The sequence below is a fragment of the Oreochromis niloticus genome, linkage group LG19 (genome assembly GCF_001858045.2).
Source record: "Oreochromis niloticus isolate F11D_XX linkage group LG19, O_niloticus_UMD_NMBU, whole genome shotgun sequence".
NCBI lineage: Eukaryota > Metazoa > Chordata > Actinopteri > Cichliformes > Cichlidae > Oreochromis > Oreochromis niloticus.
In genome coordinates, this window is record NC_031983.2 from 27497672 (window position 1) to 27525659 (window position 27988).

General features: G+C 42.3%; 3 protein-coding genes across 6 annotated transcripts; all 3 read right to left on the minus strand.

The window, feature by feature from the left end:
- Positions 1–1724: 1724 nt before the first annotated feature.
- Positions 1725–13215, minus strand: srrm1 (serine/arginine repetitive matrix 1). Of its 2 annotated transcripts, XM_013271921.3 has the most exons (17): positions 13064–13215; positions 12061–12150; positions 10062–10184; positions 7675–7845; positions 7236–7330; positions 6891–7139; positions 6616–6798; positions 6401–6520; positions 6075–6283; positions 5798–5878; positions 5194–5280; positions 4852–4987; positions 4051–4140; positions 3373–3852; positions 3090–3270; positions 2622–2798; positions 1725–2530 (listed from the first exon to the last, which is right to left on the minus strand). In XM_013271921.3, exons 1-17 carry the CDS (start codon positions 13082–13084, stop codon positions 2420–2422), a joined length of 2604 nt encoding a protein of 867 aa, XP_013127375.1. In that variant the 5' UTR covers positions 13085–13215; the 3' UTR covers positions 1725–2419. The 2 variants fall into 2 exon arrangements, with proteins under 2 accessions (XP_013127375.1, XP_013127374.1); XM_013271920.3 differs by lacking the exons at positions 10062–10184; positions 12061–12150; positions 13064–13215 and adding an exon at positions 9687–9993.
- Positions 13216–15402: 2187 nt separating this feature from the next.
- tdh2 (L-threonine dehydrogenase 2) lies at positions 15403–19254 on the minus strand. 2 transcript variants are annotated; one of them, XM_003446229.5, is made up of 9 exons: positions 18604–19254; positions 18272–18478; positions 17640–17682; positions 17485–17555; positions 17251–17400; positions 16986–17158; positions 16817–16907; positions 16465–16734; positions 15403–16378 (listed from the first exon to the last, which is right to left on the minus strand). In XM_003446229.5, the coding sequence occupies exons 2-9, from the start codon at positions 18462–18464 to the stop codon at positions 16233–16235; spliced, it is 1137 nt and encodes a 378-aa protein (XP_003446277.1). In that variant the 5' UTR covers positions 18465–18478; positions 18604–19254; the 3' UTR covers positions 15403–16232. The 2 variants fall into 2 exon arrangements, with proteins under 2 accessions (XP_003446277.1, XP_019204658.1); XM_019349113.2 differs by lacking the exons at positions 17485–17555; positions 17640–17682 and having other exon boundaries at positions 18272–19254.
- Positions 19255–19391: 137 nt separating this feature from the next.
- Positions 19392–27987, minus strand: zgc:154055 (myotubularin-related protein 9). Of its 2 annotated transcripts, XM_003446228.5 has the most exons (11): positions 27453–27987; positions 27087–27143; positions 25666–25774; positions 25401–25526; positions 23519–23692; positions 22735–22952; positions 22499–22660; positions 21399–21540; positions 20924–21144; positions 20687–20838; positions 19392–20540 (listed from the first exon to the last, which is right to left on the minus strand). In XM_003446228.5, exons 1-11 carry the CDS (start codon positions 27635–27637, stop codon positions 20440–20442), a joined length of 1647 nt encoding a protein of 548 aa, XP_003446276.1. In that variant the 5' UTR covers positions 27638–27987; the 3' UTR covers positions 19392–20439. The 2 variants fall into 2 exon arrangements, with proteins under 2 accessions (XP_003446276.1, XP_005477684.1); XM_005477627.3 differs by lacking the exon at positions 27087–27143 and having other exon boundaries at positions 27453–27986.
- Position 27988: the final 1 nt, after the last annotated feature.

Consider the following 27988-nt stretch of genomic DNA (forward strand, 5'->3'; position numbering starts at 1 on the left):
CTTCACTGATGTTGAGTTATCAGAGTTCTGGGTGAGGAAAAAACAGCACTTTGGACTTAATCTAGAGTCACAAAATTCTTCTTAGGGATTCTATGCAGTCCTATGAAAAAAAAACCCTCACTGCTTCCTTAGGAATTAGGAGGGTAAGTGGAAGCCAGGTAATCAAATCTACTTGATTAACTGATCATCTGCAAAAGAGCAGAAGTTTTTGCAGCCTGCTGATCTGACGCATTCGTGTATGTGTTAACATAATGCTACAATCTTGCCAGGTTAGGAAATCCCAACAAATTTACCCACAGGTCAGACTGTGTAGTACTCAGAGACATTGCAGAAGCACTACATCTCAGACTCTTCAGGCCTCAGTTAGGATATTAAACGTTAAAAATCCTAAAAATAGTAAAAAAGTATGAACGGAGAAAACTTCTCTCTCTAAAAAAAAAAGAGTGAAAAGGTGATGATTTGCACTTGTTTTACAGCCACAGAATCCGGGCACCTGAGTTGACCACCAACTCCTCTGTGTACCAAAGTATTCTCGAGTCAGATATGAGGCCATCTGTCCGAAAGTTAAAGCTTGAACACATTTGAATGAAAAGAATTAGGGCCCAGTCAAAGTTCTGACCTGACTAAAATGCTGTGGTGACTGCAAACCTCAATGAACTGAAGCAATGTTAAGAAGACTAAAATTCCTCCATAACAATGTGAGAGACTGATAAAATTATACAGACAACTATTACTTTGGGTTGTTCCACAAACCACTTCCATCATGAACTTTACTTTTTTTGCAGATATCTTTTTTTTCTTTTTTTTTTTCTTTTTAAAAAGGACCTTCCTCTTGTTCTTTTTAGTTTTTTTCATCGTCATGGAGCTGCAGCATATGGAAGCCATCATGAGGAGGAGACGTGCTGCTGCTGCTGAGATCACAACACTGTATGTGTGTGGCGGAGATAATGACATTTACCACAAAACGTCAGCGGTGGTAGAAGCTCATAATTCACAATCATATTTCGGGCAGTTAGAGATCCACCCAGTCGGAGAAATTGTTGCTTTGCTGAGTAATGGTATAGTACTTTTTTCTTTACGTAAATCTTCTGCCTGGGGGGAAATACACATTCTGAGGGAGGTGTCTCCTGCATCTGCCCTGAAGTCTACACCTACTACTGTGCAAATGTTCTGAGCCACCCCTAACTTCTTTATATTTAGCTTCCAAAGAGCCAGACTTGTAATTTTTTTAAGTGCTCTTTCTGATGGTCTTTCAAAGCTTTTCTTTGGACATTGGCTGTATTTTCACTGTTTTCAGTCCAATTCTTTTGTTTGTTAAGTCACGTAACACCAGCTTATGAATCATTCAAGCATAAAAAGGCTAACTCAAGGGATGAACCAGTGTTGTGTCTGCACATCACAGACAACATAGCAAAGAACCCATTTTAAATTGTATTCTTAGGAACTTCTTAGGAAAAATGTTTGTCGTTTAAGACGGATTTAATAGAATTTTACTAATTTGACACCAAAATATTTGGCAATTGCACTTTTGATTGTGTACAGAGAAATAGAAACTAGGCTTTTTGCTGCTTGTCCTGACTTTGCAGCAAGCTATTTTTCCAAACAAATAAAATTAATAATAATAATAATAATAATAATAATAATAATAATCCCTTTTTAGATTCTTTTCAATCTACAACATTTTATTACACTAAAAAAATGAATGACAAAATGTTCCAAAACCATTAATCCTATAAAAAAGGTTTTAATTCTGAAAGGACAAGATGACAAGAGGCAAAATTACTAAATACAAAGATACTATTAGCAGTCCCACAGAGATTAGCTTGGTACAGGGGTGTCAACACAAACTGCATCATCTATCGGTTTGGAAAAAAAAAAACTTAAAGCAGGTATCACATTGTCTTCAAACAAGAACTTAAAACTCAAAAATAAGCGTGTTAAATGATGCTGAAACCTCTATTGAGTTACAATATGGGACAAAAGGTTCCGTTACAGCCTCTTTAATAGTGGACACAGCCGTCTCTCACAACTAAAAGGCAAAAGTAACTGTATGTTACTGTATAGTTACCTATACTTCATAAGGTCAGTGGTTCATGCACATCAGAGACGATCACTGCACATGCAATCATTTCTCAACAGAATCTACTGTAGGCTGTGGAAATAATATTTAACCTGCCCAAATCAAAACCGCTGAGCCTAACCTGTTTCCCTGCTGACAAATTAAAATTATGAACATCACAAGCTTCTTTACAGTTCAGATAATACACTAACCAACAAATCAAACCCTTCAGAATGTACCAAACCAGTAAAAAGAAACACAAAAGTCAAGGTTTAACAATTTGTACATTCTAAAGCTGAACCAGGTTGATGACAAACATCAAGAGTGATTGGAAAATTCACGAGTGAGAGGCACTCGCTTTCAGGACATCTGTGATGGAGACATCTGGGCCTTCCTCATGGAGCGCAGCGCTTTCTCTCTAAGGTGCTTTTCCAGATCATCTAAGGTGTTCTCCACGTCGCTGTCCGATTCCTGAACAAAAACAACAACGCATCATTTACTCAACGGCCTATATCCACTGTTGTACCGAACAGAAATCGGACGGAGAGGAAACCGATGTTACCTTTCTGGAATCTCTGTCCTCCTCTGCAGCCTGGTTCTCCTGTGTGTCTCCAGTCACAGCAGCACCACTGCTCTTCTCCTTCTTATGCTTCTTGTGCTTCTTATGCTTCTTCTCCTTCTTGTGTTTCTTTTCCTTCTTCTTCTTCTTTTTCTTTGCACTGCCGTCAACATCCGAAGTCTGAAAGAGAAACGTCAGAACTTGACGACACAGGCATGAAGCATGTTTATATCAACACAAAGCTAAGAGAAGGATTATGGCTGCAGCTTAGCTTACGGTTAATGTGTTTCTGTTGGAGGAATTTCACAGTTCACATTTCCTTTTAACAATGCTGTAAAAGTTCAACTTCCTGAGGCTAACACTTGCCATGATTGGGGTGCACAGATTTTAACAGTTAGACCGTTAAGCTTTTTTCCCCCACCTCCACTCCATTAAAAAAAAAAAAAAAAATATCTCCGAATAAGCTCAAACCTTGCTTGGAGATCGACTTCCGGAACCGCTGCTGGCTTTCTTGGCTGGTGGTGGAGATGCACTGGCAGAGCGAGACGGGGAGGGGGAGGCGGATGCTTGAGTCGGACGTTTCTGAGCTGCTGGTTCAGGGGAAACAGATCTGGAGGACGCTCTTCTTATAGGCTGAGGGCTTGGAGACGGTCTGAGAGAGATGACACAGGTGACATCAGATGATCGGCACACTAAAATGTCACAGGTAAACAGACTAAAACGCTGTTCTGTCTGACAAATAAGTGATCCCTACCTCTGGTTGTCACGGCGTTCTGGGGTGCGTGAAACTCTGCGGATGACTTTGTTGTGTGGAGGTGACTGCTGTCTGCGCTGGTTAGACGGAGATGTGCTCGAGGTTTCATAGCGCCGTGGGGGGGTTGTGGATCCTCTAACAGCGTGACTGCGGTTTGCAGGGGATGGGGAGAGGCGTCTGGATGCTGCAACAGGGGATCGTGCATCTCTGCTTCGCCGCCCCGGTGGCAGCATGGGGCTCCTCCTGTGTCTGGGTGGAGATGAAGAGGAGGGAGGGGATCGTCTTCTTGGAGGAGGAGAGCTTCTGTGTCTGGGGGATCTGGAGGGACGTCGCCTGGTAGCCGGTGAAGAGCGTTTCATGGGCGAGTTAGACAGTTTCCTCTTCTGAGAAGGCAAAGGTGAAGGGCTGTAGCGACGTTGGATAGGGGGAGAATATCGTCTGGGGGATGGAGATCTACGACGGGGTGGTGGGGAAGGAGACCTGTGAAGCAGGAAATGCAACCTTTAGGAAATCCTTGAAAATTGGTAAGTAATTCATAAAATTTTAAGTACTTCATAAGAACCACAGGACAGGAACAATGACTCCTGTATGAAACGCATGCCATTGCACACGAGTCTGTTTGCAACACTAATGTTTGGATAATTACTGGTCTAAATTTAAAAGGAAACATTCTTATACCTGCGTCTTTGAGGAGGAGAGGGAGATCTGCGACGGCGAGGAGGAGTAGGGGTGCGACGTCTGCGTACTGGAGATGGAGAACGTCTTTTCCTGCAAAGGAAAAAACAAAATCAGAGTCACCAACTTGTGGCCGCCCGCCTCCCATAACTAGACAAGCTGGAGCTTTATTCAAGGTCTGTAAAGAGTCAAAACATTTGTTATAAAGACCCTGAAGGAATTTGGTAATAAAGGATACACTGGCCAAAATAGAGCAATCACTGGATTAAAATATATATATACACACACACACACACATATACCAGTAAAAAACTCCCAGTGACAAAAAAACCCTACAAATTCTTAATGTAATTAATGTGTCACAATCTTTAACTTAGATTTGACTGTAAATCAGCTTCAGCCAGAGTACTACAAAGCCCAGGGTCTAGACTGGTCCAGGGTCAGGCACGAGCACAATGAGCAAGACTTTAAAACAGAAAAAAGATATTATTAGCTCTTCTATGAACAACAGACTGTGATCCAGAGCTCTCCAGCTAGTACAGCCTACGTTACTATGTTATGTGGAAAATAAACATCCACTTTTAGGAAGAGCAGCACCCACGCAGCTCCATTTGTGCCACATTATGGATGAAAGTGGGCGGATAGTGATACACTGCACTTAACGTAACACTGTCTGGCCATGAGTGGGCCTCTGTCGGCGCAGAGGAATAAAATTAATACAAACAACGAGATAAGCAGAGCACAAACTACTAAGATTTGGAGGTTAAAGTGCTCATATAATGTGTAAATACTGTGTTATCTGACCTCGGAGAGGGATCCCTGTGTCGCCTTCGAGGAGACGGTGTACGACTGCGCCTCCTCCTGACCTCACCATTTCTGGCACCTGACCCTCCTGTTGCCCTCTTGGGCGCCTCATCTTCCGAGGATGAAGACCCCGTTTCTGAAACCACACAAACAAATAACATGAAGAGCTGCCTCAGCGAAGCCTTTGCTGTATGCGGTCAGGGAAAAAACACCAAGGTTGGGGTTAGGACACAGCTTCAAACGTCCATGAGACGATGAGTGCAAGATGACATGGACAGACTTGTTAAAGAGAGAGGGGAGGGGTATGGGAAAAGAAAGAACGGGGATAAAAACGCTTTTAACCTGAAGACGATTGTCGGTTCTGCCTGCGATACTGACGTCGCTGCTGCACCGAATCTGCTGTTGCCCCTTTCTCATTTTTATCCTCCTCTGAAATGCAGAGCATTGAGTGTCCCATCAGTGTTAGCAAAGCCGGGAAACAGACTGCCAAGGAAATGCTACAAGTATTACAGAAGACAGACTTATAGCTCTGACGCTTGGTCTGTCATCATGTTACAACATTTACAGTTTCCCCCTTGCATTAGTACACAGTTTGTTAACAGTTCTGGTTGCTCAGGTTCATCCTGTGAACAGATCCTTCAGGTTATACAGACTCAGTCTTCTCAGTGTGGGAGCAAGCCAAAGGCTGAGGCTCGGGAATGCCGAGAATGTCACACAAGTATCCAACAATGTGTTGGTAAATTAATTTCTCAATGAGAATAATTACAACTAAGCTCTCCTAGTACACAATATGGTGCACAAGCATGACAAGTGAACATGTACATCCTGCTGAAAGCCACAGTAACTGCACAGGGCGCAAAGTGCTGAGTGAAAGTGTTAAACAGTTGCCACATTTAGAGATCCATGAGGTGAAAAGCAGCAGTTCTTCAACACGTTTTACACTTACCCGACTCGGAGCCTTCAGATGGTCTGGGCTTGACGTTGTCAGGGGGAGAATCAGCCCTTCCTCCTTGTTTTCTCTTAAACCCTGAAAAACAATCCACAGCAAACATTATATGCACTTGTCACAGATTTATTGAAATAACAGCAAAGAGCTTAGAGATTACTCATAAAGTTTAACATTGGAATCCAACACTGGGTGTGCAGAATAAGCATAAGTCTTCAAATGTTTTCATAGGTAAAAATAACTTAATATAATGTACAAAGGAGGAACTGAAGCACACCTGATGATCTGGGTGGGGAAGGAGAGCCCCGGCCCCTTCTAGCTCGTGGAGACGGCGATCGTCTGTTCTTGCCTGTGGGACTAATGGAAGTATCAGGATGATGGACCTGTTTTCGGGGTGGTGTGGTAGATATTCTTTTCACTGCTTTTTTAGGCGAGCGAGAGCCTGATGAGCTGCTACCAGAGGATGAAGCAGAGCGGGAGCGCCTCCTGTGGGACACAAAAAGGTTTTCAGTCTTCTGTATACCACAGACAGCATAAAAAAAAAAAAAAAAAAAAAAAAAAAAAATTAAAATCAATGCCAATACAAAAAATAAATATACTGACCTGCGGACGGGGGAACGCCTGTGTCTGTGCCTGGCACTAGCTGGTGCACGTCGAGGAGGGCTCCTACGACGAGGAGACATTCTCCTTCTGGGACTTTGTCTTCTGCGAGGGGAGTACGATCTGATTGGGTAGATAGTCAGCAAATATAGAAAACTCCTTTACAGTTTTTGATTTTTCATAATCAAAGTTTAAGTTAAAGCCACCCGTCAAATTACCTAGAGCGCGAGCGGCGTCTCCGAGAGCGGGAATGAGAGCGTGAGCGATGGTGTCTTTCCCTCCTCGTGTCCTTCTCCCTTTCTCGCGACCTTGGTCTTTCTTCCTTCTTAAGGGTTTTCTCTGGCGACTGTTCTTTGACTTCATTCACAGAGTCGGCTTTCACTACTTCCACAACTGTCTCACTGCAAAAGAAAAGCATTTAAATGTCTCAAGTTCTAAATAATACCCGTCCAACTAAATATCCACTTCAAATAAAAGCAAGAATTCCACAAACCAGGTGGAAGAAGCTTCTTGGACGACTGCCTCTGGCACAGCTCTTCCTGAAGTATCTGGTTCTACCGGCTGCTCCGAAGATTTTGTGGACAGCTGCATCAGGGGCGGAGGGGGTGAACTGCCACCAACTGGACTAGCTTGTTTGCGCCTTGGTGAGCGCGAGGGGCTGCGTTTCCTTTCCCGCTTTGCTGGTGACCTCCTCCGTGGTGATGGTGACCTCCTTCGCGGTGATGGTGACCTCGTTTTCCGCCTGGCCAGAGAGGAAAATACAAGAGGTTTGCATGTTGCGCAACGAATTCACAAGCTGTAATTCCATCTACGGGTCGCAAAATGAAAATAATCGTACCTCCTGGGGCTCTTTGACTGAGCCCGTTCTCTGAGGTCCTTTTCCTTCTTTTCCTCATCCACCTTCTTCAGAGAAGCAAGTTTCTCCTGTTCAATCTGCCAGAAGCAGATCAATGACAGATGAATCATTTTACTCCTATGTTTGAATAATTACCAAGTTCAACGTGATATATTTTATATAGTTTGTTTTAGTAGAAAAAAGGTCTTATTACTGCAGAATTTGTCAAGACTTATTTTACACCATTATATTTCCTTGTCTGTGCTACAGGTCCCCTCCTACATGTAATTGGTTGAGGAGCAGCTGTGCAAACATACAACAAAAACAAAACAAACAAAACAGAAAAAGTCTTGTATGACACCCTTTCAAAAAAATAAATGAAAAGCCACCAAGCTCAGCGTGATCTTGCCCATCCCCGCTTCCACCATTTAGAAAATCTCACCTGTCTCTGTTTGATTTCCTCTTTCTTCTGTTCCAGAAAAGCTGAGGGGATGCCGGCAATGTTCTCCTGGGCGCTCAGCAGCAGGGGCCAAAGGTCCTTCATAAAGTCCCGGGCGTTCTTCCCGTTCAGAAAGCCTGTCAGGTTGATCTGCATCGTCTTGCTATCTGGGTGCTGCAACACACACACGAAGGGAGGAGGAAAAAAAAGAAACGTAGCCATTGAAATACTTGAAGACCAAACAGCAAGGGGGGGTAGGGTCCCACAAACGGGGCTCCCTACCTTCTACTCCTCTATAAATTTATACCTCAGACTACTTAGTTAACCATCTTAAAAATATGTAAGACACTGACTAGAATATTTAACATCCCTGGGTCCAATATTAGACTCAACCTACAAAAATGAGACTGATTTAAATTGTACTCACAAACTCAGGAAACTGAGATTGTGAGCTAGCTGAGGGGAGACACAACTAGAGATGTTAAAACAAATAAAATAAACACAGCATGCAATTCTGCTGCCCTAGATTTACAATCTACCATAACAAAAAAGAAGAAGAAGAAAACAAAACCTCCCATAACACAATTTTTTTTTTTTTTTTTTTTTAGATATAATTTGATTTCTTCAGTGCTAGCCCACTACCATACACCCCCTTGGTCGCTACCCACCCCTTGCTTTCCAGTCTCCCCACAGTCTACACTTCAGGAGGTAAACAAACAGCCACAATACAGAGTGCATTAAAACCCAACACTGCAAGTACAGTTCCGGTGTCTTCAGTGAGTCCCGTGGGATCAGTGGGCACGGAGCTCCCTTGGCTTGCTTCCGCCTCCCTACTGCTTGAGACTCAACCACCATGAGCTTAATGTTATATCATTTATCTAAATTGCAAGAGACGAACAAGCAATAATGAGTACACAGTTACACAAAAACGGAGTTTTATTTCAACAACTGATAGAATGATTGTGAGATAGCGTAATCTCATTAACTGTATCAACTGTTTTCCATTATGCAACAGTAACCCTTTAAATTTAGCTTAAACAGCCCACCCCACCCACTGGCAAGCAAAAGATAAAATAATACGTAAAAAAATAATATACATGTGTGATGCTGGTGACATAAAATATGAAAATACATACATCTGGATTTTCTTAGAATAACGAGCCATAAACGAAGATAAATGGCACTGAAATCGAAACTTGCATTCAAAAAATATACGAGTACACCGACAGTATGGTAATTACAAATACAGAGTATTATCTGAAATGTTATCTGAAATGTTTCCTGTTTTATAAAGTATGTCTGTGCAATGGAAGTTACCCAAGTTCCAGACATCTTACATGCTTTGATCTATCAGTGGGACAGAGTAGAGTTTATGGAAAGGAAAACAGCTGGACATAATGCTTGTAAAATAAAACAGCCTGGAGTGAATGTACACTTTAGTCTACGAAAATAGGATCTACAATATTACAGGTTTACTGTTAAGAAGGGTTTTGTAAAGGCAGAAAATGAATAAGTGAACTTGTACTGACTTAAAACTAAGTTGAAAAGTATTGTTTCTTACGGGTGAAAATCATGTTTATGCTGACCTCCAGAGGTTGAAGTTCTCAACTTGCTGCAGTGATGTTATAATACACTTGGGCTGTGCTCTTGACACCCTCACATGACTGTTATGTGTGGTAACAAGTGAAAGCGAAAACACTTCTGACCACACTCAACAGAGTGCAAAAGACAGTAAAAACTTGCAATCAGAGGTGGTCAGTGAGACAATACTTTTCAGTTTTGAATGATAACCCAATTGGTAGAAAGTACAGAAAATCAGGCTGTTTCAGCCCATTTATGCCCTGTTTTGAGCCTCTACCTGCTGTTACGTTTAAAGGGAGTTGGGCAGTCTACCGATGGGCTGTCAACACCTATGAAGAATATGATTATGGCATTTTTTTTTTAAATTGATTTTTTTTTTTTTTTAGGCGTTTCTTTCACTGACATGATATAGGTGATCCCTGCATATAACTCACCTCAAACCACACACTGCATCATGAAGGGAGAGTTGGGCTCAGTGACTTTGGGCTCAGGAGAGAGCTAATTAGGTGTTGGTGCTATACTTCTGATGCAAGGTATAACATCCATATTGGTTCAGGCCTTTTAAATCATAAATCACATCATCATTAGAAGACTGCTGGATAAAGGCACTTTGTCACATAACAGCAAAACATGGTAATGTCATTATAAATCAGTCTTACACCAACTGTTACTTTTCCCATTCAATCTCAGTTTGACTAGGACGTGTAATTATTTGCTTATATCGTTGTTACTGACTAAGCACTAAGCAATGCCCTTCAATACATGACAGTTCTGAAAGAACAAAAAATAAACACGATTAAAGACATTACCTTCTCCTCAAGCTGGTTAAATATGAACTCTATGACGACGTCATCTTCGAACCCCAAAATCTCGGTGACTCGCTGCGTAATCCAAGGTTTGATGACTTCTAGGTTCACTTTGGTCATGTCCACCTGAGCGTGAAACAAACAGTTAGGGAAGAGAAGCAGCACCATTTGCAGTGTACAGTAAGTTTCAGTTTATAAGCACCTGAACAGATACAGGATCTCTTTCATACCATTTGTTTTCTTCTCTCATCTTAACAGTTTATTTCAACCCTGCGCTGCCCGATCACACTGTTTTATACACAGCTGCTTTAATTCCATCTGATATTTGCGATTCTGTTTTGTCGCCACATTTAGTAAGTCGTTTTTAACCATTTTATTTTGCTTTGCTATAAATATATTATTATGCAACATGGCTTTTCCTGGCTCAGAATGGGCACAAAATGCAATCAGAGCACAAAGCGACTGTGTTATTTGACAAAAACCTGTCCATTTCACTCTGATGTCTGACGACTAAATAGATTACACACAAATCCCACAATACAAAACACAGTGATTCATCTATGGCAAGGATTTAAATACATTTAAAAAAAAGCTTTACCATCCTTATAAGATCTGACTTACATGGTAAAAATAAACAGCTGAGTAATTGTATTTAAAAATGACAAAAGGTCAATTTTAAAACCTTCTTTGTCAAATAAAAGATCTAAAATTCTCTCACCAGGGATGGCTTTGGGGTGAAAAATGTAGTAAAAAGCTCTGCTTTATATTTCTGTATAAATTTATATTTTACTGTATTTATTTTAATTTAACATAAGATATTAGTTTTGCAATATTACATTTACTTTATGAGATGTCTCATTCTACTCTATAAAGCTGTCCCGTTTTATGTTTGTTGTATTTGACTTAACTTTTAGCTGCTGTATCAAAGAAGTTTCCCTTTTGGGATCCAGTTTAATTTTTATCTCGTTGCACCTTAAAATTGTTTTTATCTGACTGTGACGCTGTATGTTAAGGGACGTCAATCTAAGCTACACAAGGGTCGCCACAACAGGTAGCTCTTCATGTCTGATTTGGCATGATGCAACCCCAGAGGGATTTGTATTTCCTCCGGAGAACAAACCCGGGATCTTTTGCTTGTTAAGACAAATGTGTAAACCAGTGCACCATAGGAACACTTAGTGGTCATCGATTCAAAAAAATACAAAACTTATACATGCCAGAATTTATCAAAAAAGCTCATTTTCATTTCAAGCCCCTGGGCAGGTCACATGAACCTGACGTGATATACAAATAAAAATAGACAGAAGACAAATACAAACAACGCTTAACATTAATTTATCAACTGATAACACATTTGGCTGTTTTAAGATCTGCTTTGAAAACATCATGTGTCAAGTTTTCATTATAAGTGATAACCTGTTCCAATAATCACTTCTATTCAACTATGGTGCGCTCTAGATGGCGTCCTACCCTCAACCCCACTGTCACTTCTTTGTGTCCTTTTAAGACGTTACAGTGACAAAAAAGAAGGACTTTTTAAATCAAAAACTTTTGTGGCTTTCCTTAAATGTTACTCAACTATAATAATTGTTGTCCCACCTGTTAATGACCAGGCAGTCCCCTGCAAAGGTTCAAAAATGACATTTGGGTGGAGACTAAAAATATAAACAGGTTATATATAATTAAACCAAAGTTATAGTAATGCCTAATTAACAGAAAAATGAACATTTACCTTTAATTTTTGGCTACTGGATAAAAACAAAAAACAAAACCTGACTTAAGCTCATTAATCACAGGCCTGGTGAGGTGGTGACCACTAAAATGTCTCTCACAGACACCCTCATACCTGTGGTGTATGAATGTCCAGGCTCATGTTGATACAAGTTTGTAGATAACTATTTAACATGATTTTTGAAGATTAAAATATTCTGATTTTACTAATCACTAACAGTTATTTGGAAAAAAAATGTCAAAACAAATGTCACTGCGGGTAATCATTTACCTTTTTGTCCAAACATTCTGCAAATTTCAGCTGCTTCAGCAGTTTCTTCTGCTTGTTGCTGAAGCGGTTGTCCTGCTCCGCACTCGTACCCTGCAGAAATAACAGCCAACATCAGCGGACTCGTGATGATCAGCTTTCACTGGACATGTAAAATCAGAGGAGGACAGAAACCCGTCTCGAACAGTGTTTATAGTCTCAGGCTGCACAGCCTCCTCACTATTGGGCCCATGTTAGTTACAGCAGTTTTACTTACCGATAACATTATTAACGACAGTCAAAGTTTAGGATGGAAAAACATTACGTTGCTTACGCTAACGCGTCTTAAAATAAAGACTTAAGACACGTGTGTTCCCTAGAGCGCCGCTTCATGTTCTTTTTAGCTCCTCGACCTGAGCCGCAAACGACACTGACACCAGTCGGCTAGCATTAGCCATGCTAACCACTTGCTTAATCCTCGAAAGCGAACGCACAGGCTAATAATAGGCACAGCCCGAAGGCTACTTTGACTGACAGCGGAGCTGACATTGACAGAATATTAAAAGACACATTAATGTCATTATTCAGCAAACACGGAGGACTTGCTAAGGCCAGCACAGCAGCAGTCGTGACTAGCTCATGGAGACAGGAGCGATGCACCGCCCGGGCGCCATCTTTAGTTAGCTAGCTAACTTGACTCGTCTATTTCCTGTAAATGTGTCTGTAAAATAACACGTACGGGGTTTTAACTTAGGAAGCTACACATTTTCATAAACTATAGGACAGAAAACATCAATGTAGGGAACACGCAATAACTCCCAGAATACACTAGGCGAAGCAGACTGATTGCAAATCTTGAGACTGTTGGCTCCCAGTTGATAGACGAAGCCCTGACCGCTGTTTAGCTAGCTGCATGGCTCTTCACTAAAGACACATAGGAAACATCCATCCCATAAAACGTATATAGATCTACATAAAGCTAAATAATAATATACCAAATACAAAGATAAAAGTTTGAAGAACTTACGCGGAAGAATCCCGCGTCCATTTTAGGTGAAATGGTTCGTAACTGCTGCTGTGGAGAAAGCCGTGTGCTGCTCCGCCGGTGAAATTCAGGGTGACGAGCCGGATAAATGGAGTGCCCCCACAGGAAGCAACGGGTACTGCAGCTACAGTGAGGAGGAAGAAGATTCCGCTCATCACCTGATGCACGAAATATGGCAGTCGCTAGCTTAGCTTTTGTTATTCTTGAGATTCTGCTGCTGGCTTTAAATGTGCTTCAGGCCTTCAGTGCGCCACACGAACTTCCATTATTTAGCTCATTGCTCTGCTTTGACCACATAACTGCAGCTCCAACAAACGCTGGTAAAGGTAAACATGGGGAGATATTCATCTTCATGGAATTATTTATTTCAATGTACACTGAAATAAAAGATTTTGAGGTCACTTAGGAATGTCTCTGTTTAAATTAAAAAACAAACAAACAAACCCATCTATGTACTTTCTTCTTGCCGCTCCTAGGGGTCACCCCAGCCTCCGTTTGCCCTCACCTCACCCTATCCCAAGCATCCTCCTCTGTTGCAACATCCTTCTTCTCTGTGGTCTTCATCTTCTCCTCCTGCCTGACAGTTCCATCTTCAACATCCTTTGTCCAATATAGCTTCTATCCCTCCTCTGCACATGTCCAAACCATTCATTCATTCATTTTCATTCATTTATTTCATCTCACCTTCCTTGCTAACCTGTGTTGTTCCTCTCGTGTACTCAGTTTTACTCATACCTCTTCTCTGTTCTCACCACAGATCACAATGTCATCTGCAAAAATCACAGTCCATTTTGCATTAAGTGATTTTGGCAAAGCAGTCAGTGACTGGAATGTGCCTCAATATGCAGAGACAGCTTGCACAGATATGAATAAGACCCAAACCTTGGTTTAAACTGGTTTGCTCAAATGTTGTTGATTTTAAAAAGTATTTTGTTTTTATCCATTGTCCAGTTAGGAGCTTGTTGAACCTGAACCTCACCAACCGCCATTCACCAGTAAGAATAAATGCTCAGATAAACAAATGAGAAAAACAAAAAAAAAATTGTGATGTATAATAATGATGCAAAATTTTGCTTCTGAAGAGATTTCTTTGGGAAACCTTAATAATAAAATTAAAGAGCTTCCCATGAAGCTCCGGGGGGAGGGAGCCCCCGTCCCAATTCCAGCCAGAAAACAAATTCCACATTCATAACAAGAGATGGGGGCACTGAAAATCAAATTTGGACCATATTTGTCAAGAAATGAATCAGTTGGACGGAAGTCCAGACGCTTTTCTTTGCAAACTCCTTTGACTACGATGACCTGGATGACTGAGAATCTTCACAGACAAATCAGTTGGACATTATATTTGGAGCCCTGTTCTATAACCATTTCCTTTAGTTCTTTACAGAATAAATTCAACAGATTGCTGGAAACATTCTGCAGAAATTTTGGTAAATCCCCCCGACACCATTATACCTCCACCAGAAGCTGGAATTGTTAACAAATTCCCCACGTGTGGGACTAATAAAGGTTATCTTATCTTATCTTATCTTATTCCAGACAGGATGGATCCATGCTTACGTGTTGTTACTACAGTTCTGACTCTATCATCCAGATGCTGCTGCAGAAACAGAGCCTTATCAACCATGCAATGTTTTTCCGGTCTTATTTTGTCCAAATTTGCTGAGCTTGTGTGACTTGTAGCCTCAGTTTCCTGTTTTTAGCTCACCCAGTAGGACTCAGTGTCGTCTTCTGCTGTTATAGCCCATCTGCTACAAGCGTTGATGTGTTGTGTAGTCAGAGATGCTTGTCTGCAGACCTTGGTTATAACATGTTTTTTTTTATTTTGCCTTCCTGTTCGCTAGATTTTCACCAGAGCGGCCACTCACTTGGTATTTTCTCTTTTTTAAACCTCTGCAAATCTTACAAATGGCTGTGTTGGAAAATCTCAAAAGATCAGGAACTTAAATACTCAGACTAGCCAGTCTGAAAATAATAATTTAAGGTGTCTTAAATCATGTTTCTTCCCCAGTCAGATGCTTGGTTTGAACTTCAGCAGGTTATCTGGACTCTTTCTACATGCCTTAATTGGTGTGATTGGCTAGTTAGATATTTTGAACAGGTGTACCTAACAAAGTGGCTGGTGAATACCTTAATTTTGTATATGTTACTCGAATAAATTAGAGAATGAAAGCATAGATGAGAAAACTTTAACTATTTCTTAAATAAAAGTTAAATTTTTCATTTTATAGTGTTCTTGTTTTGATGCTGATCGGGTGTTTCGGATGTAAAAACGACACAGAAAAAAAGAAACTTTGGCAGCATACGATATTCAGTGCTCTTTGGGTAAATAATATTTTTATTGTTAAAGGTCTGATTCAAAGTACACAGCATTTTTTAATATATTGTTTTCCTAAGTAAATACGGCCTCATTTGATACTGTTACTCATTCATATTTGTAATCACACCGCTGGCAAAAAAGTAAAGGCTTCCTGTTCTGTGCCACGGCAAGGGTAGTGCGGTTGTATATACTGTGAGTTTCACTTGATAGTCTATATTATAAAAGAGTGCTTTACAAAACAGCCAGGATACATGATTTTTCATTACAGTCCAAAGTCAACTGAGCCAGTCATTCCAGATGATCCTGGATTCAAAATGTCCAACAGATTTGTTGTTCTACACGTGGAACTTGTCCATATTGTATTAGATATTGTAACAGACGCTGAAACACGCTGGTGTGCCCATGCATGTGATCAACATCTGAAACTCTTTAAAGCTTAAGAAATATTTCTGTTCCACCTGAGGCAACATGCCCATGTGTAAAGTGATGCTTATACCATGAGAACAATAAAAACCACAAAGATGAAGAGAAGGTTTGACAGTATCTGATTCCCTGAAAAGACTGAAGTGTGTGTGTCTGTGTGTGTGTGTGTGTGGGTGCACATGTGTTTGACATCTCACTTTCCACTGAATATAAAGAGGTTATGACTGAGAATTTCCATTTTACAATCAGTCCCTGGCACGGTGCAGCGATGCTCCAGACAAACAGATGATACTGGTTGACAATTTGTAAAAGTGAAGTAAAACAAAGTGTGCTGTTGGTAAATGTAGACTGAGGAAAAGTTAGTGGTAGGTAGGGCATTGGTTAGTCTTGATGCAGCAGGTTTTGCTAGCTGACTGGCAAACCCTCGTTGGTCCTCTTGTCTCGGATGGAGCGGAGCATGTCCGACACCAGCTCCTCAAGCCCGAAGGCTGGCGCCCAGCCCCAGTCTCTCCTGGCATTGGTGTCATCAAATCTCACAGGCCAGCTGTCTGCTGCAAAAAACAAACAAGGACAATTTAGTTTTATATTGGTTTATTATCAGTCAAACCAGTGATTTAAAAACAAAAAGATACCATACCAATGGTCTGGCGGACAGTGTCGGGATTGTAGGTGACCTTGAGGTGAGGGAGATGCTTGCGGATTTCTTGGGCCACCTCTTCAGGGGTGAAGCTCATGGCAGCTATGTTGTAGGTGCGCAGTGACAGCTGGCACTCTGGAGCCTGCATGAACTCTACCGTGGCACGGTGGCAGTCAGAGATATGCATCATGGGAAGACGGGTGTCGGGTCGCAGGTAGCACTCATGGTGACCCGTGCTGAGAGCATCATGGAAGATCTGAACTGCGTAGTCTGTGAAGACAGAAGTCCGGAGCACTTAGTCCATGACATCCAACGGATTGGAGTACATTTGCACAACACACACAGGTAATACCTGTAGTTCCACCACCAGGAGGCGTGTTAACTGATATCACTCCAGGGTAACGCAGGCAGCGGAAGTCCAAGCCATATTTATGATGGAGATACTAAAGAAAGAGAAGCTGATTGAAAATGAAATGGAGTCACAAGCGTCTCTGTAAGCACGCGTGCAAAAAACATTTTACCTCCCCCATCAGTTCACCATGCACTTTAGACACGCCGTAGATGGTTCGAGGTCTTTGAACACAGAGGTCAGGGGCCGGGTCACGTGGAGAAGAGGGACCAAATGCCCCAATAGTGCTGGGGACAAAGAGGCGCAAACAGTTCTCTAAGGCCAAGTCCAGCACATTATGTAGGCCTGGATGGGCAGAAAAGAAGAGAGCACGAGTTCAACCCTGATTGTTCCTTAAAACCTGGTTACGTGTAAAGCATGTGCATATTCAAGCAGACCTGTGATGTTGATCTTTCGTGCCAAAGCCACATTAGCCTCACCCACAGCACTAAGCAGAGCGCTGTAGTGGACCAGCCAAGTGATGCGGTTATTTACAATAAGTTCTCGGAGGTGTTTGTAGTCCAAAACATCAGCGTATACAAACGGGCCTATAAAACAACAGTGATGCCAGAAAAAAAATAAAGTAATTAACTTTTAAAGTAATACGCATACTTGAATGAGATTTTACATACCACTGGCGTAAACATGAGGTGGAGGCTTCTTGATGTCTGACAGGATTACATTGTCCCTTCCATACTGTTTTCTAGACATTAACAAAAATATGACGACATTTAAACTTCAAACCTTTTAGCAAGTTTCAAAATCTCAGGAATTTCTACAATCTCACCTCAGCATCTGTGCAAGTCCCACACCTAACTGCCCAAGCCCACCTGCAGACAAAGGCAGGCGTTAACTTTCTACCTGTGCACACAGATAATCTGTATTTGTGGAAGACTGGTAAATCGATAAAAGTCAAATCCATGTTGTTGGTTTTCACTTTCAGATGAATAAAGCTTTGTGTTTGTTTCAAAGCTTGATCCTAGGACAAAAAGTGACAGCAGGCTATTATTCTCCCCACAGTCACTCATTGGCCCTTTTATTTCACTAGCACTGTCTGTACACACTCTATTGTGATGAATCAAAATGGGCTCCCACTGTTGGAGCAAAGTGAACACAACTCAAAAAACCCTGCAGCACATGTTTGTAGCATTTCACACTGATACCCCAGTAAAAATAATTCTTCATTATCATATTCCTACACTTGATTTGATCTGAAACTGGGACTCTGCTCGAAAATGATCCGACTCATTCTCTCTTACAACAATTCAGAACAGAGGCAGCGCAGTGAAAGTGGTAGAAAACAATGGCAGCTTCCCAGGCTCAGTGTTTGGGCAACTGTGGAAAAGTCCTTTCCTGAATACATTAACGTCACACACAAGCAACTATTGTGCATTAATGATGGATGGAAATTTGCATCACCTGTGATGAGCACGCGCACGTTTTCCTGAGGAGATGGGGGGCTGCAGGTGTCCTGGCTGTTCCACCTGCTCATCTGCCTGGGCAAAGAACTGAAGCTGCGGCCGGGCCAGCTCCGTGACCTGCTGAGACAGCCTCGGCAAAACAGGCCCAGGACCGCCGCAGAGGGCACACAGACCCGCACACCCGGTTTCATGTCCAGGAGCAGTCCTTGATAAAGTGACACCAAACTTAAGCAGATATATTACACCGAACCCTTTAAAATCTCGTGAATGACACCTGGGCACAAACAAGATGTTTCGAAATTTTTTTAAAAAAAGGGGAAAATGTATTACCTGTGTCTTGACGATTTAAAAAAAAAAAAATCCCAGGCAGATGAGTCTTGTTCCACAAGCAGCAGATGTAACAGTGAATTCACAACTTTTCCACTAAACTAAACTATAAAATAAGAGCTGATTAGACAGCATTTAGGGGTCAGAATCAAAAAGATTACCAGCCCATTGGTCACCGTTTCAGTTCACCCAGTCACTGCTGGATAAATAAGCAGGTGCAGTAAGTCATGCTGGGCTATGTGGTTCTTCTCCACTTTGTGTAATCACCAGGGCTTGTGGCTCTTGACTGAGCAGGACTACAGTCTCCAGCGTGCAAAGCAACGTGTGCGCAAACATGCTGACTTGCTGTGCACAGGGATTTGCATTGTGAAGAGTGTTTAGCTGAGCTTAACAGGACTGGGAGGTGTGTCTGTTATACAGCCGACTTCTATTCATAATATTTATGAGCGAATACATATGATGAAATAATTATCCCTTTGCAATTATGCTAAACACTGGAAAATAACAAAGCTTTGGCAAGTTTTAAAGCTGTTAAATACAGAGGAGAGAGTATTGAAGGAATCAGTTAGACATGTTGGTGAAATATGCCTGTTCATAGTGATGAATGAGGAGCTGTAGAGGTACTCCTGCTTCAGTCTATTAAATGTAAATCTATAGTCATGAGGCAGTCAGGTTATCTTAGCATACAGGTTAGAAAAGAGAATCATTTAACACAATATGGGATAAATATATATGAAAATCCTAGAGCGAAACACAAACCGAGTGCATTAAAATCACACAAGCACCACATTTTTTGTAAGAAAACTTTTATGCAAGTGTAAAAAATACTGTACATTAAAACATATTAGGCATTGCATATTGTTAACATTCATCTTGAACCAACGTTCAACATATTCAGGTTAACCTTCTTCTCTAATTCACACAAGGTAGGATCACAAAGTTCTGCAACTCTGTCATTAAAAAGAAAAGCACCTAATTTAAATTTAGATGATCTTTCTCGCAAGTTTGTGTCACCTCCGGACTGCTGTGGTTTTAAGATCCTGTCTAAATATAAAGCATCGAGGACGCCAGCCATTTCTGTTTGTTCTGTTAAACTGCTCTGAGTCTGACTGAGGTAGGAGGGACTCTTCATATACTCTATACTGTTACATGTTTACTGCCGTTTTGAAGGCAAGTCTTCACACGTCTTTAAAAAGACTAAGATTTTCCACTGGGGTAAACAGAGCTGAGTGGTTGGATAGCGTCACTGTTGGCAACTTTTCCTTCTTTGAAAAACATTTTAGTTACAATTCAGTGTGCCATTTTCCTGCTTAACATCTCTAACAATGGGTATCCACAGCTTTGTGAAACAGGTGAATTTAGACATGTATCCAAAATCTGCTTGTTTTGTCCAAGCCAATCTAATCCTCATGAAATTCTTCTGCCTCCTGCACATTTTTGAATGTGATGCATGTTGAAACACATCAAAATTGTGAGCCTACAACCTGACTATCATTCTGAGAAGGAACATGAAGATCGTCTTGCCTTTTCACCGCACTCACACTCCTCACCTGACTCAGACACTGGAGTCTGCTGTTTGGTCTGGGACACTGTCCTCTTCACAGGTAATGATCTTTAATAAAAGCTGGATCATACTGGCACAGAAGTTTTTAAATCCATGGTGTGCGATAAGAATGGGACTTCCAGGTTGGGAGTGATCTACAAGTTTCAGCCAGGGCGAAAACAGTCCAGAGGTGCCCAGCGGGCAACCTTGAAGCCGAGAGGTCAAATCAAAATCAGGTATTTTGTTTTTAACTCCTTGGAACCATGTGATCCCACCTCATTCACACGAACGAGGCATCAGCTGCATGCTAACTTCCCCCACTCAATGACCATGTTCCTGATTTCCTCCTGAGCCTCTTCAAGGTGACGAACCTGCTGGGTCCACCTCAAAAAATAGCCTGAGGGTCAGACAGTGGGGCAGAGTGAACACCAACACTTAAACTAAACTAAAGCAGTAACAATATAAGCTCAGAACAGCAACACTGCAATTACATTAAAGGCTAACAAAGATGAGGTCTGAAGACACATGCCGGGTAAAGCTCACCTTTCCAGAGCTGCAGAGACTGAGGATGAACTGAGGGCCAGATTGCTAGCTCAGTGCGTTCGTACAGGGGGTTAGAGTAGTAATCCCTCTGCGTGGGCCTTAGCAGAGCCTGGAACAAACAGTGAGTCCTTTCCTTTACTCCCAAGGCACACCTGATTGAAAGGCAAACAAAGTGTGAATCTTAGTTTGAAATGAAGACACTCAGCAGCAATCTTTAAATATGTAGAAAAAACTGACCTTTCCTGATCACTGTTACACAGAAAGGTGCCATAATCCGAGGCATAAACTTCAGTCGCCAGTCGCAGGAGCAGCGCCTCAGAGAAGCCCAGAGCCAAGGGAAACTGCCGCCACAGCTGCCACACACAGTCCATCAGCAGCAGGAACACCGGAGACTCCTGCTGGAGACGAGCATGGGAGTAAGCTGAGTGAGCGCATCGCTGCTGGAACGGGTGTCCTGCCTGCAAACACACACACACGTCAGCTTTTAGGATCTAATTTTGTGGCAACAGATAGAGTCCGTCCTGTAGCCGTTGGCTGTGCTTCTATTTTTCAAAGCTCACGACTTGTTTGCACACTCATGTCAGAAGTAGACTAAGATCCCCGATATTACAATGCATTTGTTTGGATTCTCGCCAACATTTATGGGAGCAAATCAAGAAAAAAGACATTGAAAATCTTCTCAATCCTCCTCGACTTAAAACCTGGCACGCGCCTGTATCCACTCTCTCTCCAGCAGTCCCAGGAAGCCCTCCACTGTGCGGCAGCATGGATCCATGATGAGCTGAGCCAGAGTGCTGATGAGCAAAGAGCAGTCTGTCCCTTCAGAGCCGTGAACAAGAACAGAATGGCCATCCCTGGAAGAAACAACACTCATTAACGTGTGTAAGAAAAGCAAACCTCTGTGTATTTGTAAGGAAGACAGTTATGGGAACTGCCCTCTTTCTGTTTCTTCAAGATTTAAAAGAAGTGGTTGTTGGCTTGCCCTCACTTCCTTGTCCTGCGTCTGCTTGTGGTAGCTCTTGGTATTTCTGTGTCTACATTCAATTCAATTCAATGTTACTTATAGAGCGCCAAATCACAACAATAGTCACCTCAAGGCGCTTTATATTGTAAGGTAGATCCTACAATAATACACACAGAGAAAAACCCAACAATCATATGACCCCCTATGAGCAAGCACTTTGGCGACAGTGGGAAGGAAAAACTCCCTTTTAACAGGAAGAAACCTCCGGCAGAACCAGGCTCAGGGAGGGGCGGGGCCATCTGCTGCGACCGGTTGGGGTGAGAGAAAGAAGACAGGATAAAGACATGCTGTGGAGAAGAGACAGAGATTGATAACAATTATGATTCAGTGCAGAGAGGTCTGTTAACACATAGTGAGTGAGAAAAGTGACTGAAGAAGAAATACTCAATGCATCATGGGAATCCCCCAGCAGCCTACACCTACTGCAGCATAACTAAGGGAGGATTCAGGGTCACCTGATCCAGCCCTAACTACATGCTTTAGCAAAAAGGAAAGTTTGAAGCCTAATCTTAGAGTTAGAGCAGTCGAGGCAGATAGCTGCCTCTCCCTGATCCTGATTATGTTCATGGTCTGTTCCTGTTAAAAGAAATTTCTTCCTCCCCACTGTCACCAAGTGCTGATCCTCGGTGGGTTTTCTCTCGAATATTATAGAGCCTTTACTTTGCAATAAAAAGCATGAGATGAGATGAGAGTTGCTGTAAATTGGTACTTTCCAGATAAAATCATATTAGTCACAAGATATTACCATAAAGTTTTCCAAGTCATAAGAGTGTGGGTGTTATTCATACCTCTCCACACACTCCACCAGCAGGCCGGCGGTAGAAAGAGCATTTTGGACGTGCGACAGCCACTTTGAATTCTCCAGCTTACTGAGCCAGCGGTCCATGTTGTTGGACTCGTCACCACAAGCCTCCACCAGTTTAATTAGGCTCTCCTGGAGAGCTTTACCCCTGCACACATATGAGGCAGTGTGTAGTGAAGCAAGTTTGGCAAGTCAGTATTATCAGACATTCAGCAAACACACCTTTCCATCGGTCTGTGAAATCTCTTCCAGCGGCTGTAGAACGATTTGGACTCAAACCCTCCACCTGTCATCCTGGCCTGTTGAGCCTGCTGCCTGGAGCGAGTGTCAATTATGTAGCCTTTGTCCGAACCCTCAATCACAGCCTGGAGGAGGAGCTCATCTTCCTTGCAGCGCTTCCTATTGGCTCCTAGCAGCGGCTGACTGCTGCGCATGATTACCTACAACATTTTTCATCCTGTTAACAATGTTCAGTTAAATGTGTAGCCTTAACCATAACAGGTTTTTGAGTTTGGGACTTTAAATTCTTTTATTTTCGTATGATTGCTTTGATTACACGAGTATTTTGTATCATTATGGAATGAGTTTCTCTATGGCTTCCTAGTTTCAAGTGTTGCGCAATATTTGACTGTTTTCTTCTGTTCACTGGTTTTATGAGTGTTAGTTTCGCTCTCTTTCCTCTGAGTACTGTTCTATCCTCCTGTGTCAAGTTCTCCATGTTCAGCAATTCAGTTCTTTTATTTTGGTAGTCAGTTATATCCTGTGTCTTGTCTAGTTTTGCTTCCCTCCTGTCTGGCTGTTTGATTCTCTTCACCTGTGTCTTGTCCTCAGCCATTCTCACTTCCTTAGACTATATATTGTCCACCTGTCTCCCCGTGTTAGTTGTTGGATTGTTTGTTTCCTCGGATGTTTTCTGTCCATGTTTGGACTTTTTGGACATTTTATATTGCTTTTAGCCATTCTGCCACAAACCGTGACACTAAAAGTCAACACTAAGTCACCTCACCATGCCGTTCTTCTTGTGGTAGTAGCAGAGAACAGGGAAACGTCCTCCCTGTCTGAATTTGGCTGCTTTTTTCAGCGTGTCGTCATCTATGCTTTTTGGGACGATGACTGCCGGAGGGTAGGAGGAACAAACCGAGTAATCTCTGTTCACGGTGCTCAGTCTCCACTTCTCATACTGAAAAAAGCGAGAGAGGCAATAAAGGCAAATGTGAGCTTTAGTATCAAGTAACCTGTTATTATTCATGCTAACCTCCTGGTTGCTAAAGTCACAGGGGACTCTTTGAGCTGAGCTGGACTGGGAGTAGTCCAGTTCATAGGTGAGGAAAGTCCCATTATTTTTATTTTGCATAAAGCGTGTGCTTATGCTTCAAGCTAATCCTTAGTGGATCTTTAAGTAATAACAACTGCCCTATCATGACTTATTTGATTTCTTAGTAAGAGATTAAGAAAAATAAAAGACCATGACTACTACTGGACAGGCTGTTTTCCAGTTAATGAACTTGGGGATGATTTTAGGGAGGTCTGCACCTTTCTTCGTGTCCAGACTGCAGGATCACTCCTGTGTGGCCTCTTTTAGGGACATTTTTTCTCAGTAGTACCTACACCTGATTAGGTGCAGTCCTGAAAACCCAAATTGTGGAACTTGATTCTAATCGGTTAACCTCATGAATAGGTACCATTTCCTCAATATAGCAAATAAAAATGTACTCTAACCAGCTGGTTACTTAAGCATAAGTACTGTAAACAGTAGCTTGGCTCTCTCCCAAGTAAAGAAAGCTTCAATTCAAAGACTTGTACTGAATATCTGCTTTCCTTAATGTGCACAAAACCTAACGTGGGGCATGTCAAGTCTTTTTGGCACTGTGAGGTTGGTGGCCAGAGGAGCCTGCCTATAAAAAACTGGTAAAATCACAAAAATACAGCATAGTAATCAGTGAGCTTCAAAAGTGTTGCTTCTGAAGCTCACTAATTCTTACCCTTGCAGATTCTTACCCTTGCAGGCAGCCAGATCAGCTGTTTACAGATACTTCTAATGTTTTTGTAAGCTAAGCTAAACTAAAGTCCTTCTGGAAGCCACTCAGCAAATATCTTAAAACATCCCTGCACTCTTATTTGAAACATCACAATGACAGAAAACCATAAAAACCATGCATCAGATCACCTGTCTGCGCCAAAGTAAGGTGTCACGCTTCTTTCACCATCATTGCTGTTGAAGAATTCTCCTATAATGTGTCAGGCTAAGCTAAATCACTATAGCTCTGTTTGCCTTATGGTTATGACAACTTTCTTGCTTTTCAGATTTTTATCAAAGAAACTTAATCATCAAGTTCCCTAAATGGTAAAAGATATTCTTCAAAACTGCATCTGGCATAGAGTCACAGTTTCTGTATGAATAGTTGAGGCTCGTAGTTTATAACTACACAGAACAGCTCAGCTCCTGTTGTGACAGTGGGACAGAAATAATTGGGACTTGCAAATTCCAGCCACTTTATCCTGGGTGAAAAACACTACTCAGGCTGGCCTGACTAAAAGCAAAGATATCCTACATGTTCTGGGAATTTTGTGTCCGTAAAACACATGCAAAAATGCTGCCCTCAGCTGCGACCCTTCACCATAGCAACATGCCATTCCCACGGGAAGACGTTGGTGTGTTAAACATGAATTCAAACTGCGTGCAACACATTCTGAAGTTAAGGGGAAAACAAATGAAAGCTAAGCAAGAAGGATATCCTGAAGCCCGACCCGTATACTTCCCTGGCATTTTCCTGTCATGTGGTTGGAGGGACATAGCTGGAAAATGTTACCTAAAAAATGTCTGTGTCTACAAGTATTACATTCAGTACAGCAGAAAACAAGCATACAGAGTTTTATATGTTGCTTACAAGTTCCTTCATCTGACTGTAGTGCATTTCAGGAGATGAGAGACCCCACTGCTCCGGCAGGCTGAGCTCAACAGGTCGGTAAAAGAAAGGGTACATCTCGGACACGCAGTCCAGACAGGACAGTGTCTGCAGAAAGTTAAAGAGAGATTACCAATACATGCAAAACAGTGAAAAACATATGCAGAAAAACAACAGGCTACTCTAAGACCAACAGTTAGATTGATTTTCTTATGCCTGTGTGTTTCAGGTTGCATTAGTTGTATACCTCGATAGAGTGTGCAATGTTGAGACACTGTTCCATGCCTGGGATGTCAAGCTGGAGCACACGCAGATCTTTACACTTCATCGTAATTGTTCCAGATGAACCAGACATCCTACACACACACACACACACACACACACACACACACACACAAATATATGATTCTTACACAAAAGAAAAAATGCACCCCCTCTAAGAGCCACACACATTGCCTATGGCGGCGCATAAGGCTCGACTTGCAGCAAAAAAAGTGGGCAAAACGAGGCAGGCAGACTGTCTGTGTATGTGGTGCATATGTATTGATTGATTGATTGATTGATCATACTTTATTCATCCCGAGGGAAATTGGGTTAAGGCTGCCAGCCGTGCCAGCGCCGTCTTACCCTTCCGACCATACATACATTACACAAACATCACATGGGGAAGACAGGTCAGAGGGGTATAACATGGAAAAGCACAACATGAGGAAAGATGAGGAGAAAAAAAGAACTCCCCCCAGACTGAGCTCCAACAGGGAGATCAGTTTGAGAACAGAAAAAAAAACACCTCTGCACATAGCACATGAAAAAAACTCTTAATACACCAAAGAAACACATGACAAGCAACAGGGATGGGTAAAGGGTGAGAGACATCCAATGTAGACAGTACATCCGGGCCTGCAGCCTATGCGCTGGTCTCCATGATCCACCGTCAGCATCGGAAGGGAATAAGCGTCGAAGGCGTTTGGAGGGGGGATGAGTGTACATCAGCATGTGTATATGGCTGTGTGCGTGTGTGTGTGTGTCCAGAGTTCAGCTGAGACAGTGTCCTTCACCCTGCCAGGCTAAGTAAACAGTCTTCCAGCCAACCCAGGTGGCCTTGCATAGAAAGGGAAGAACAGTCTCAACACAGTCGTTATCAGGGTGTTGTTGTTCAGCTCCAGCCTTGAGACCGCAGCTGGCGCCGAAGGGGTATCCGAATGAAGTGATGGTGGTTTTAACTTTACTGCGAACAACTCATATGAATTTCAAAGTTGTTCTAACAGTCCAACACTGGTCACTCAATCTCCCGTTGGGGAGCCGCGAGCTCCTCCATGATGTTATCAAACTTACGCTCCGTGATGTTGTCATTCTTGTGCTCAAAGAGCCGATTCTGAGAACTCACGACCGCAGTGCGCTTCTCCAAGATGTATGTATGTGTGTGTGTGTGTGTGTGGGGGGGGGGGGGGGGGGGGGCAATACCTGCCAAAAGGTTTCACATTGCTTTCTAAAAGCTAAGAAGAAAAAAAGCTGTTAGTTGCAAGCAGCACACAGCTCTGAGCATGAGGAAGGTGGCAAACGGAAAAAAAACGTTGCGTTAATCTTGTTGGGAAATGTTACTTCTTCAGAATTGCGGGTAACAAGAGCAGTACACAGCATGACATGGCAACACAGAGGATGTCCAACCTTTCACTGTGGCTTGCATTAGAGAAGAAGCCGGAATAGCCCGTAAGGTTTTCCACACTGGTTAAAAAAGATTTGAGGAAGGAATGAGAGATTAGAGGAATTACCGGCAAGTTCACACCGTTTCGTGTTGATTAGTGTGATTACTGGCTTGATCATGCGAGTTATAATCATAATAAATAAGTTCTAAGATTGACGAGTCCACCATCAAAAGATTTAATCAACAATTTAATCAAATTAAAATTAAAAAAAATAATTGCGATAGAGAAAAGTGCAACATTGCTCTCGCAGGATACTCGTTAATTTTCTTAATACGACACATTTTTGATCTGGTTCCTTATCACCTTTCTGACCTCAATCCTCCCTCACCTTTTCTCAATGGCATCGATGTTCCTGAGGAGCAATAAAACCTGCCGGGAGTCGCTCTCCTCCCTGTCCGAGAAGAGCAGGTGGTGGCCGGTGATGCACAGGGTTCCTCTGCTCGGGGGTTGCAGCGGCTGTCGGAGCACAACATCCTCCACGTTGGCCGTCTTGATGTGCTCAGCAAACTCCATCAGCCCCCCCTTCAAACACCCAAAGTCCGTCTGCAGAACTTTGTTTCTGTTCTTTCTAAACTGCAGAAGTGGCCGAGCGCACCTCAATCACGTCCTCGCCTCTCTTGTAAGAAAACGAAAGCAGGTTTCCTCCTCTGCACGCACAGCTGGTTGGGCAGCGTTGCAGCCGCGCTCTGTTTGATTGGCGATAAGAAGTCTATAAATAGAAGAAGCTTCATATTTTCCTTAACATTGTCGTCCTCTTATGTGGCTACACCTTTGCACACACAGCTGGCTAAGCTCAACTGCCGTGGGAGTGGAAAATGTGCTGCTTTAGGCGACAAAAGGCGGAAGTCTACGTTTCCTGAGACA